The 13,042-nt window shown below is 41.9% G+C and overlaps 1 protein-coding gene across 1 annotated transcript; it reads left to right on the forward strand.

Annotated features, from left to right (window-relative positions):
• Positions 1–4,448: 4,448 nt before the first annotated feature.
• LOC309972299 (vascular non-inflammatory molecule 3-like) lies at positions 4,449–11,832 on the forward strand (the record flags this gene model as incomplete). The annotated part of the gene is given in 9 exon segments (XM_082855939.1): positions 4,449–4,594; positions 5,967–6,159; positions 8,493–8,717; positions 8,721–8,784; positions 9,558–9,655; positions 9,659–9,706; positions 9,710–9,934; positions 10,843–11,023; positions 11,711–11,832. Coding segments are annotated over 9 exon segments (1,302 nt in total).
• Positions 11,833–13,042: the final 1,210 nt, after the last annotated feature.

Consider the following 13,042-nt stretch of genomic DNA (forward strand, 5'->3'; position numbering starts at 1 on the left):
GTAGAGACAGTCATGCATACAAAGACATGGAAGAATGGCATGCTGCAAGTAGAGACCAATATATTGAGGCTGGGGGAGGGTAAAAGGAGGAAGGGTAAGGAGAGACAATGGAAAAATATGAGGCCAGAAAGATAGGCGAGGGCCAGATCGTTGAAGCACAAATGAAGTCTGGACTTTATCCTGAAGCTAAAAGACCCATTGAGGGATTTTAGAGTCAAGTATCATGATGAACTAAATAGTTTTAAAAATTACTTTGCACTTTATATACAGAATGGATAAACAACAAGGTCCTACTGTATAGCACAGAGAACCATGTTCAATATCCTATGATAAACCATAATGGAATAGAATACAAAAGAAGAATGTATATATGTGTATAACTGAATCACTTTGCTGTACAGCAGAAATTAACACAACTTTGTAAATCAACTAAATTTCCAGAAAAAATTACTTGGCTAGTAGGTTGGAGGATAGATAAGAAGGGAAAATTCTAAATGTAGGGTAGCCATATAGGAGACGATTCTAATAGTTCCCTCCGGGTAGTGGTGGCAGAATAACACTGAGGAACATCAAGGAGGCCAAGGCCAATACAACTGGAGCCAAATGAACATGGAGGAAATCACTAGGAATTGATGCTAGAAGTAACAGAAGGCTGGATCTTGCAGGCATTGCAAGAACTTGGCTTTTTACTCTGAAAAGTGAAGTAGAGGCCTTTGGAAGTTTTTGAGCAGATTGACACCATTAGTTTTACATTTTAATAGGATCACTCTAACTGCTGTTGTGCAAACTATAAGAAGCGGTGCCCGAAATGGGTAGCAGGGTATTGGAATAATCCAGGACAGAGACGATGGTGGGCTTGGACCAGACCTGCAGCAGTGAAAGACCTCCTGACTGAACATGTATAGAGTGAGAGACAAAGACAGAAGGAAGGATAACTCCAAGGGCTTTGGCCTCAACAACTGGTAGTTTACAGAAGCCGTTAACTGAGATCTGGAAGACTAACTTCAGGAATGTCAGAAACGGAAGGTCAAAAGCTCAGTTTTGTTTATGTTGATCTGATACGCCTTTATATATCCAACTGGAGATTCCAGGCAGACAAAATTTTTAGGACACAGAAGTCTGGAGTTCAAGAAGACGTCTGAGATAGAGATAGAGATCTTTGAATCTCTAACATATAAATGGTATTTAGAGCCACAAAATGGATGAGTGTAGATAGGAACAGAAGACTTCTGAGAATTGGGCTCCAAGGCAAACATCGTTGAGAGGTTAGGGATGATGAGAAGGAAGCAGGAAGAAAAAAGCCCACAAAAAACTCTGAAGTAAGTAAGTACAAAAACCAAGAAGAAAGAATGAGGAAAACCAGGAAATTGTGGACGAAGAAAGTATCTCAAAAATGACACAGCTGCGTCAAATGCTGCCAGCATGTCAACTAACTTAGTAATGCAGAGATCAGTGGTGACCTTGACAAGGTGGTGAAGTCATGGGGACAAAATCCTGATGGGAAGGAAGGAATTAAGACAAGAGTATACACAGCCATGGAGAAGAGCTCTGTTGTACAATAGAACAGAGAAATGAGACAGGAACTGGAAGGGGTCGTCAGATCAAGAGAGGGTTTTGTTTTGTTTTTATTTAAGGTAAGAAATACAACAGGATATTTGTATGCTGATGGAATTAACCCAATAGAGAAAGAAAAATTGATGATAAGGAGGAAGAGAGAGAATTTCTAAAGCAAATGTCTTTGGGATCTGGTGGACAAGGATAGGGAAAGGGCATATAGAGAGGCATGAGCAGTCATGACACTGAGAGGAGGGGAGGTGGACTTCATAGGCATGGGTGCTGCCAAGTGGATTGATGCTTTGTAGGAGCTCGTGGAAGTCTATTTAGTTGGATAAACAATCCTGGAGTTCAGGAGAGAAGTTTGAGCTAAAGATAGAGACAGTAGTTTTCAGTTCATAGAGGGTAGTTAAAGGTATGAGATAGAAAAGGATCTGCTATGGGGGCAAGACGGTAGAATACAGAACGAAAAGTAATGAATAATGTGGCTACTGACCATAAGCGCATTCAGAGTTCAGAGAAGTGAACAGCAACAGAGGTGAGAGGTGAGAAACTTGAGTTGGAAGGTCAGGATTTAGCGAGGAATCAACCCAGGATCAGAGCAGTAGTAAGTGTATTAAAATATAATAAGAAGGGTGGTCTTAGCTAAGAACAGGAAAGATAAAATGGGACTGAGTGGGAGAAGGCTCTGATTATCTGCCTTGATTTGATATACACATGGGAAGCATTTCACTTAATGAGAGCAAGGATTAGGGGAACTCAATAGTTTGAAGTATTGATTGAAGATTAGGTTGGGAGGAGTGAGATCACAAGGGCTGATGGAGGGCCTGTAAGAGTAACTCTTGGCCACAGAGTCAGGACTCTGATGGTAAAAATAGAAAGCAGGTTTTATAATGGATATTGGAACTAACGACCTGGGGAGAGCCAACAAACTTAGAGATTTTATTCTATGGGCCCTTCTCTCATTTGAAATTTGTACTTTACATATTTAAAGGCAGAATTATATTTATTTTAATACAAAACTTTAGACTCTAAACTTCCTAATCCCACAATAATTTTGAATTGTCATTCAAATTATGTACTTGAATGTTTATGTTCAAACCTCGTTTAAATAATTTGCATCCACAATCCCTATTCCTTATGTACAAATGAGGCAAAGGCATTACTAAGGACACTTGCTATCAAAATAGTTAATGCAAGTTTCTATTGATTTCAACATAATAAAAAGTTGGTATACTTCCTGATATTAGGGAGAGTGAAGGGAAATTCCTTTGTTTCTTTTTGCTTCTATTCAGAAAGTCAGGTCAACTGAAGCAACAGGTAGAATTTCAACTTGACATATGAAAATAAGTTCCTTCTCATTCTAAAGTAATTTATCTGTCTTACACAGGTCTCATCTTGTCCTCGAATAATTTTTTCTGAAATGAATTTGTGTCTGATGGATATTATTTCATAAGGACACATGGAAACTCACCAGGGGGCCTGGGAGAATAAAGGCATATTCAGATAATGAAAAAAAGTTATTAGAATTAAAGGGCTTAAGGGCTTCCCTGGTGGCGCAGTGGTTGAGGGTCCGCCTGCCGATGCAGGGGACGTGGGTTCGTGTCCTGATCCGGGAGGATCCATGTGCCGCGGAGCAGCTGGGCCCGTGAGCCGAGGTCGCTGAGCCTGCGCGTCCGGAGCCTGTGCTCTGCAATGGGAGAGGCCACAACAGTGAGAGGCCCGCGTACCGCAAAAAAAAAAAAAAAAAAAAAAAGAATTAAAGGGCTTAAAATTATAGAACTGAAGCAACCAAAGAAACAAAAGGCACAAATATCCCAAACCTACCAGTTTTCCTACATCAGACGAGGCATAAGGAAACAACCTCTTGAAAATTAGATTTTGAGCGATGTGCTAGTATAAGTATTTAGGGAAAAGGGGTTCACTTGAAAAATGAGCATATTCTATAAAGATGAAGAAATTGTATGATCCCAGAGCCTAGCTCCCTGGAGTTTATGTTTTCTGCACATGAACTCCACAGCATTAGCTGGGTTCCCAAGAGGTCCGGAGTTTTAACCTGTTGGGCACTTGCCATCATTGACCACATTATCATCTATCTATGCTTTGCACAGTGTTCAGGTAAAGTTCTAATATCTCAGATTATTAGGCAGTCTTTCCTGTGTTTTCTGCTGATAGCTTCTTATAAATGCAAGCATTTATGGTCACTGGTCGTGAACATTGAGTTCAGTCATTTGCATGTATATTTTGTGAGCCATTTTGTGAGCTCTGTTAAAACCAGGGCTTGGATAGGGAGGGTGGGAGGGAGGGAGACGCAACAGGGAAGACATATGGGAACATATGTTTATGTATGACTGATTCACTTTGTTATAAAGCAGAAACTAACACACCATTGTAAAGCAATTATACCCCAATAAAGATGTTAAAAAAAAAAAAAAAAAAAAAAAAAACAGGGCTTGCCTAACACTCTGTTCTGTCTCCTACAGCTAAATATGTAAATTTTCACAAATTGTTGCTACGATAGCTCTTACTACAGTGATCCCATATTGGCCCTATTAATGGAAGTATTGAACTACCAGGAAAATATATTTTATTAAAAGAAAAGAGTTTAACAGCCAGTGTGTTTTGGAATGGGGTGGACTAATCTGTCTGGCTCATTAACTTCACTTTTAGACTTGGGTTGACCTCTGAACGATGCCAACAACAGCATCGCACACTTGAGTCAATCTGATGATGTACTTCTTTCACAATATTCTTTCTCAACCCCGTGCTGTGTAATCTATTCACGAGAAAGTACAGATAGGTGGTAGCAGACAGGAAGGTCTTTAACATAAAAGTTTTTCCAGTGATACAAAGTACAAGAATCTGAGTCTATCAAAGCGCACTAAGTTTTAGCTATGATTATATCATATTTTCCAAAATGTGGTACCATTTTAGCTGTTTTTGTCCTGAGTGTTGGTGCACTGGACACTCTTATCGCTGCAGTGTATGAGCATGCTGTTATGTTACCAAACAGAACAGAAACTCCTGAGCCAGCACTCCGGTGCTGGCTCAGTAGTTGTGGCACACGGGCTTAGTTGTTCTGCAGCATGTGGGATCTTCCCGGACCAGGACTCGAACCCGTGTACCCTGGATCGGTAGGTGGATTCTTAACCATTGCGCCACCAAGGAAGTCCCTATTCCCATTTTAAATATGAAGAAAAGAAGGGAGGGCTTCCCTGGTGGCGCAGTGGTTGAGAGTCTGCTTGCCGATGCAGGGGACACGGGCTCGTGCCCCGGTCCGGGAAGATCCCACATGCCGCGGAGTGGCTGGGCCCGTGAGCCATGGCTGCTGAGCCTGTGCGTTCGGAGCCTGTGCTCCACAATGGGAGAGGCCACTACAGTAAGAGGCCCGTGTACCACCAAAAAAAAAAAAAAAAAAAAAAAAAAGAAAAGAAGGGAGCTTAAGGTTTCACAATTGGTAATTAGCCTGGCTGGAATTCAAGCAAAGCCATTTCCACTGAGCCACACTAACGGAATGGACTTCTGAGTGCCTGGAAGCACCATCTTATGCTTGAAATTTCCAGTGACTAGTGAATCCACTTCTTAGCATGTTCTGGTTGCTAGAAATTTTAATCTTATTTTCCACTGAAATCATCTATCTATAACTTCCTTTGGTGTTCATACTGCGCCTATCGTATATTAAGATACGTGACTCATCTTCTTCAAATTAGAATCATTCAATTATTTGAAGCCAGCTATAATCCCAGCTATTTCCTCACCTCACTCCCTTCTTATTTCTAGGGTAAATATCCCCAAGGTGGGTGGTTTGGGCATTACTCCAAAAAGCAATTTCATAGTCTGTATTTATCCCAGGGTTTCACTCAAGGGCCCTCTAAGATAGAAGGGAAGCTATTGTGTTGCATTGACAAATGGGGACACGGAGACTGCCTAGTGAAATTCTTTTTTCCTTTTCTTTTCTTTCCTTTTTAAAACTATTTCTGGTACCTAATGCTGCATTTGTTCTCTGTAGAAGATGATCTGCCTGGGCCCAACTCTATACTGCCTCCTAGTAGGACTGTGGCTTGGATTATGGAAAAGGTCCTCCCCATTAGAAAAGTGTTAAATTTCAAGCCCTTCATTTGTGCTCCTAGGAGAACATCATAAGAAAATGTGTTGCTTCTCTTCTTTCTCGTCTTCCCCCTCAGTTTGCTCTGTGCTTCAGTCTTGCACTGCCATCCTGAATCTGTCAGTTAAAAAATAGGTTAGTTTTCATAAAGAAGAAGATTGTATTACATGTGAGTTTTTAAATCTTTACTGTTGATTCTTAACCTAGAACTGTTGTGTGTTATAGGTAACGGGCAAATGAAGTATCACTTTGGAAGTTCCAAAATCACTAACACACAGTGAGTTTAAGGCAGTATCTATTGAATTAGGTTTGGCTGCAGCCCAGTGCAAGAAAGGCTCAGCTGTCTGGCCAAGGACAACTCTATCTACATTGTGGCAAATACTGGGGATGAGAAGCCATGCAATGCCAGTGACCCTCAGTGTCCCCCTGATGGTCGTTACCAATACAACACTGATGTGGTGTTTGATTCTGCGGGTAGGCTGGTGGCCCCCTACCACAAGGTGAGAATTACTTGTGCCTTAGCTAAGCTCGATTTACTTCTCTCTTTTTTTTTTTTTGCGGTACGCGGGCCTCTCACTGTTGTGGCCTCTCCCGTTGCGGAGCACAGGTTCCGGATGTGCAGGCTCAGCGGCCATGGCTCACGGGCCCAGCCGCTTCGCGGCACGTGGGATTTTCCCGGACCGGGGCACGAACCCGTGTCCCCTGCCTCGGCAGGAGGACTCAACCACTGCGCCACCAGGGAAGCCCCTCGATTTACTTCTTTTGTTTGTGATATCTAGGTATATTTGTCTGTGAATGCTGGTGAGGGAACTGTTGTGAATGCGTTTCTGAATTATTACCTTTAGTTGAAAAAGGGATTTAACTTACTTTGATTTCGTATAAGCGTTCTGAATTTGAATTAGTCATAAAATAGAATCTACCAGACTATTTATTTATTTTTATATATTTTATTTTTGGCTGTGTTGGGTCTTCGTTTCTGTGCGAGGGCTTTCTCTAGTTGTGGAGAGCGGGGTCACTCTTCATCGCGGTGCGCGTGCCTCTTCACTATCGCGGCCTCTCTTGTTGCGGAGCACGGGCTCCAGACACGCAGGCTCAGTAGCTGTGGTGCACGGGCCTAGTAGCTCCGCGGCATGTGAGATCTTCCCAGACCAGGGCTTGAACCCGTGTCCCCTGCATTAGCAGGCAGATTCTCAACCACTGCGCCACCAGGGAAGCCCAAATCTATCAGACTATTAAAGCAGATGTGCTAATAGCTGCACGAGGATTTTAATATTCACTGAGAAAGGAGAAATGCTCAGTTTCATCACAAGATTTAGTACTAGAGTTAGTTTTTTGACCCAATTTTGTAACATTTGGTATTAAGCTGTAGTCATTCATTTCATTGGGACTTTTTTGATTGCAATGATAGAAAACCCCCCCAACTGAAATTGGCTTAAAAAAACAACAACAGCACAGAATTTCCTTGCTTAGGTACCTGAGAAAATATAAATCATAGAAAGGGTAGGTCTAGTTTCCGATGCAGTCTGTCCCTCAGAGGCCCAGAAGATGTCTTCCATCCCTCTAGCTCTCTTATTCCTTTGTTACAACTTTTTCCCAGGATGACTGTCCTTTCAGAAGCCACATGGCTGCTCATCACAAAGTACATATCCTAATAGCAACAAAATCCAGAGGAAGACTGCATTCTTCTTTCCTAGAAACCCTGCAAAAACCTTAGCCTTCCTTGACTCCAAATCAGCCACATGCCGCCTTCAAGTCGATCACCTGGGGATGAAGGATGGGCTACCCCCTGAGCCGAGGGCCGAGGAGCTTGGGATGCTCACTGGTCGGGTGGGGGTGGGGTGTTGCCTGAGCACATATGCACACATCAGGCCAAATAGAAACGTGAGCAGAACATAAGGCTGTTCTGAGCCCAAGGTAGTTGGAGTTTGGGAGCAATAAACAGGCTGGAAAAAAAATTCTAATGGTTTACTAATTAACAAGGTTTAGCTATTACATTGTCTAAATTAAGTTCCAATCTATGTCACCTCACTTATATAGACCTAGCAGTACCATGGGGAGACATGACAAAGTTTATTTTATTACTGTGTTAGACTTCACATGGACAGTGCTGTTGGTATTTAAAGAATAGAGTGGAAAACCATCAGAAATTTGTGAGGTTCAAAATTTCAAGTGATTTTAAGACAAATATTCACCTTTTAAATGTCATTTGTAGGGGCTTCCCTGGTGCCACAGTGGTTAAGCATTCGCCTGCCAATGTAGGGAACACGTGTTCAATCCCTGGTCCGGGAAGATCCCACATACCACGGAGCAGCTAAGCCCATGCACCACAACTACTGAGACTGCGCTCTAGAGCCCGCGAGCCACAACTACTGAGCCCGCAAGCCACAACTACTGAGCCCACGTGCCACAACTACTGAAGCCCGCACGCCTAGGGCCCGTGCTCCGCACCAAGAAAAGCCACCTCAATGAGAAGCCTACACACAGCAACGGAGAGTAGCCCCAGCTCGCCACAACTAGAGAAAGCCCGTGTACAGCAACGAAGACCCAACGAAGCCATAACTTAATTAATTAATTATAAATAAATAAATATCATTTGTAGATATGAACTCATTGGTTGATTCATAGGCTGTGGGAAAATGAAGTGTTCTGATGAATGTCACAGTGAGAAAACTCACAGACAGTGGTATACTGGGTATAATTTACACTAATTTATGTGTAACAGTTTTAAGTATTCACACCAACATGCGCGCGAGAAAAGATTTTGAAGATACTGACCACTTCTATTTGACAGTTTTCTTACTAATCTTCCCCTTCTTTGCATTTCGCTTAACAGTACAATCATTTTGCACCTGAAATTCAATTTGATTTCCCCAAGGACTCAGAACTTGTGCCTTTTGACTCTCCCTTTGGGATGTTTGGCATTTTCACTTGCTTTGACATTTTTTCTCATGACCCAGCTGTGATGGTGGTGGAAGAGTTTCAGGTTGACAGCATTCTCTACCCCACGGCCTGGTACAACACGCTGCCCCTCCTCTCGGCGGTCCCCTTCCACTCGGCATGAGCCCGAGCCCTGGGAGTCAACCTGCTTGCTACCAATACCCACAACACGAGCATGCACATGACACGTACCTCACCCTGGTTCTGCCCCAACAGGCAGCCACAGTCTTGGGAAGCCTTCATTCATTTTCAAGCCACGCTTTTCTTTAAAGATTCTTCTATTAACTCCAACGTCACAAAATTAATAAGAGCGTGGGCTTCTATACCAACATTATTTAAGGAACATTATTCCTGGGAGTAAAGAAGGAGGCAAGCATTATATTCTCAGTTTCACGCGAGGGGAAATTGGAGTTAGAATTCAAGTTACATAAAAAAAGCAAAGCCAGAGCTAAAGAACGCTGCAGCTAACATCCACGAGTAATATTGAAATAAATCTTGCTGTTGAGGTGATAAAATCAGGTTTTTAGAGTTTATCCTTTATAGTATCCACTTTCAAGGTAAAGCAGCCTCCCCTCCACTTCCAAGGTAAAGCAGCTTTGTTCTTCATTGATCCAGGTGAAGAATCTCAAACACATAAATTAGATAGGTTAGTGGAGAGCTAAAATTGTTCTTCATGTTTGAGAGATTTTCTGGTTTACTGTTAAATTGGCTAAAGAAAGGGGAGTTTAAGTTAAAAACAAAAAAAGCTATCTAAGTCATATAGTTTCAGTGTAAGCAGTCCCATACGGAGGACTCAGAGTCAAATTGGAATTTAGGTCAATGTAAAGCTCTCTCCCTCCTTATCTTGAAAATGCTTGTGCTTTCATAACTTTATATTTCAGTTCTTATGGAAGTCATTCTATTAGTTTGTCACCATGCAAAATTTGAAACCAATATTTGTGTTTCTTTATGTCATCCGTAGAAAGTGGAATCTGCTCACCAGAGGCTGTCAAGGTGTATTACTATGAAATGGAAACAGAGAGTGGCCAGCTGATGCTCTCAGAATTGAAGTCCCGGCCTTGAAGAGAACCTAGTTACTCTGCAGCTGTTCACTGGAGTGCTTATTATGCCTGAGGTGTCAAGCCATTCTCATCTGAACGGTTGAATTTTCCAGGGATGATTTATTTTGATGTGTTCACCTTCACCAAGCTTAAGAGAAACACAGGAAATTACACAGTTTGTCACAAAGACCTGTGTTGTCACTTAACTTACAAGATGTCTGAGAAACGAAACAGTGAGGTGTACCCACTAGGTGCCTTTGACAGCCTGCACATGGTGGAAGGCCAGTATTACTTACAGGTAGAAACACTCAGATATGTTAGAATGGCTCTTCTACTGATTTGTCTTCTAGGTCATCATTGCATTTCTTTAAGAATTGTGCTGGATTCAGTTAATTGGAATGGTGTTACATTTGTCACTGAACTTTTCTCCCTAGAACACATTATTTGTTCAGTCTTAGTGAGAACAGAATTAGAGCGCAAGGTAAAAACAGGAAGCAGATTGATTAGCTCTCAGCAGACTGGGTTCAAGTTTAAAAAGCTACAACCCCCATATACTCTCTTTTTCTGTCAGGTTACTTTAGAGCTGTGTTTTGCAAACTGTCTTCAACTAGAGTCCAGAGCAAGAAGTCCATTTCACATCATAAACAAGCACAGTCAAGATGTATGACTGAGTTAAAAGAGATATTTAATTGAAACAAACATTTTATAGAATAATTCAAACCAGGGCTTCCCTGGTGGCGCAGTGGTTGAGAGCCCGCTGCCGATGCAGGGGACACGGGTTCGTGCCCCGGTCCGGGAAGATCCCACATGTCACGGAGTGGCTGGGCCCGTGAGCCATGGCCGCTGGGCCTGCACGTCCGGAGCCTGTGCTCCGCAACGGGAGAGGCCACAACAGTGAGAGGAGGCCCATGAACCGAAAATAATAATAATAATAATAATTCAAATCAGAATTAGAAATAGCTATAATTATAACCAACATACTCTAATTTTGAAAATTCTAGTCTACTCCATTTTGCTTCATTGAAAAAAGGGCTAATCTTGACTCACTAAATTAATTTTAGGATTTACTAATAGATTATGAGCTGCAATTGAAAAAAAAAACGACTTAAGAGGCAACTTAACAAATATTCTTCTATTCTTTGAAATTGGATTTTTAGCTGAGAAAATATTTCCAAGATTTCCAACCACTTTTCTTTTCCTACACAGGTATGCACATTACTGAAGTGTCAAACCACTGACCTGAGAACTTGTGGAGAGCCTGCGGGGTCAGCTTTTACCAAGTTTGAAGAATTCTCCCTCAGTGGCACATTTGGAACGAGTTATGTTTTCCCACAGATCATTCTTAGTGAGAGTCAGCTTGCCCCTGAAAGACATTGTGAGGTAGGAGATTTTCAGGAAGATAAACTCCTTTGAACAGATGTAGTAGACTGGCATAATGAAAATCGTTGAAATAATGAGACAACATGGCAACATTGTCGTTCACCTTATTCAAGCAACTTATACAAAGAAGCCATGATATGGAAGACAAGTTGTGGTTCTAAACTGTCCTTAGGCTGTGGTGGAGAATTTGGGGTTTATTTTTCTACATAAATGTGATTTTGAGATCCAAGGGAACAAGGAGACTATGGAAGAATTAAAATAAAAATATTGATTGCCAATGATAGCTGGCAACTAATGTTTTCTTTTTTTGCATAGTGGAGAAGGTCCAAGTTGAATACATTAAATAATGCATCTATAACTTATTTCATGGGTGCATTATTCTGCATAGTTATAATAATGATAGTAATAATTGATACCTTGTATAGTGTTTCATGAATTAAAAAAAAAAATCCTCGTTTTTATACATTATCTTACTTAATCCCCAGGGCAATAGATTTATTTGCTACACGTTCATCCAAAGTCCCTCTGATACTATTAGACATGTAGAGCTGAAACAGGGGTCTTCTGACTCCAAATTTTTTGTGCTTTTGACTATTTCATGTTGCTTTTAGAGTGATGTTGTCAGAGAAGGCTTCTGGGCTGGAACCAACGCTGCATTGAAGTTAATCCTTTGCTTTCTTTGATCGGGTTTCAGGAGATGGACGTCTGCAGAGCCGAGGCGGAGCCCCTTTGCCTTTCCTGGTTCTGGCCCTGTATGGAAGAGTGTTTGAGAGGGACCCTCTGCGCTTAGGGCAGGGAACTGGGCAACTGCCATGATCTCCTTCACCGCCATCCTTTCAGGATTAGCCTGGCAAAGAGAGAGGGAAAAGAGAGAGTCTTTAGTGTCTGTTTAGAAGAGATGTCATCACTTTGTGGAAACAACAAACTTAAGATTTAAAAAGCAATTGGATGTGTGTGCACATTTTCACATATTCATTTCTGGGAGCTGCATGCATCTTCTGTGTGGGTGCACTTAAGTATGTGTCAGTATGTCTGTGTATAGTGTATTTATGGGAGGGGAGCCTAGAAGAGTCCTTTTGTGGTAACTTCTCTAACGTATGCAAATATTGTGTCTCTCATTTGTAAATGCACAGGGTAAGCGTTGAAAATGCGGAGGGTATTTGGTCCTAGTCTTTAGGATACAGGAAGTTAAAAAACAAGGGTATCTTTTAAAGTAATTATGAATGACTTTTATAACAAATTAAAATTGTTCCATTATCTCTTTATTCTATCTTTATGGAATATTTGTATGGAAATTAGATACTTGTGAAGGGAAATTTAAAAAGAGATAAATGAATAAATGATCTCCTTCAGACCACACGCTGTTTCCTTCTGAAATTATTCTTTCCTAAAATTTACCCAATCCTGGTTAAAGCCCCTCATACTCATGGATTTGTTGCAGCCTGTGCCAGACAGGAACTTCCTCAGAAAAGGCTACCCTGTTACCTTTCTCCCAGTTACCTTTGTTCCCTTGACCCTGACGCCCTGAGTCCTTTCCCTGGTTTGTCACTTATTAACTCTGGGAAGAGACACACATGAGAATAGCAGTGCTCTCTAGGATGTGTGGGAGAGGTTGAGGATGACTCTGAGTTTGGGGACACCTTTCCCGTCCCATAAAAGATATGACAACTGGGCTTCGCTGGTGGCGCAGTGGTTGAGAGTCCACCTGCCGATGCAGGGGACACGGGTTCGTGCCCTGGACCGGGAAGATCCCACATGCCGCGGAGCAGCTGGGCCCGTGAGCCATGGCCGCTGAGCCTGCACGTCCGGAGCCTGTGCTCCACAACGGGAGAGGCCACAACAGTGAGAGGCCCGCGTACTGCAAAAAAAAAAAAAAAAAAAAAAAAAGATTAAAAAAAAAAAAGATATGACAACTGCTTTCCTAATCTTTTCTCAGGTGTTCATTTCTACTCGGTTTAATTCAATCCAGTTCCAGGAAGCTAGAGACATTCTGGGCAGCAGAAAATGCCCTTTGTCTCTCTGTTTC

The sequence above is a fragment of the Leucopleurus acutus genome (assembly GCF_964270905.1).
Source record: "Leucopleurus acutus genome assembly, chromosome: 15".
NCBI lineage: Eukaryota > Metazoa > Chordata > Mammalia > Artiodactyla > Delphinidae > Leucopleurus > Leucopleurus acutus.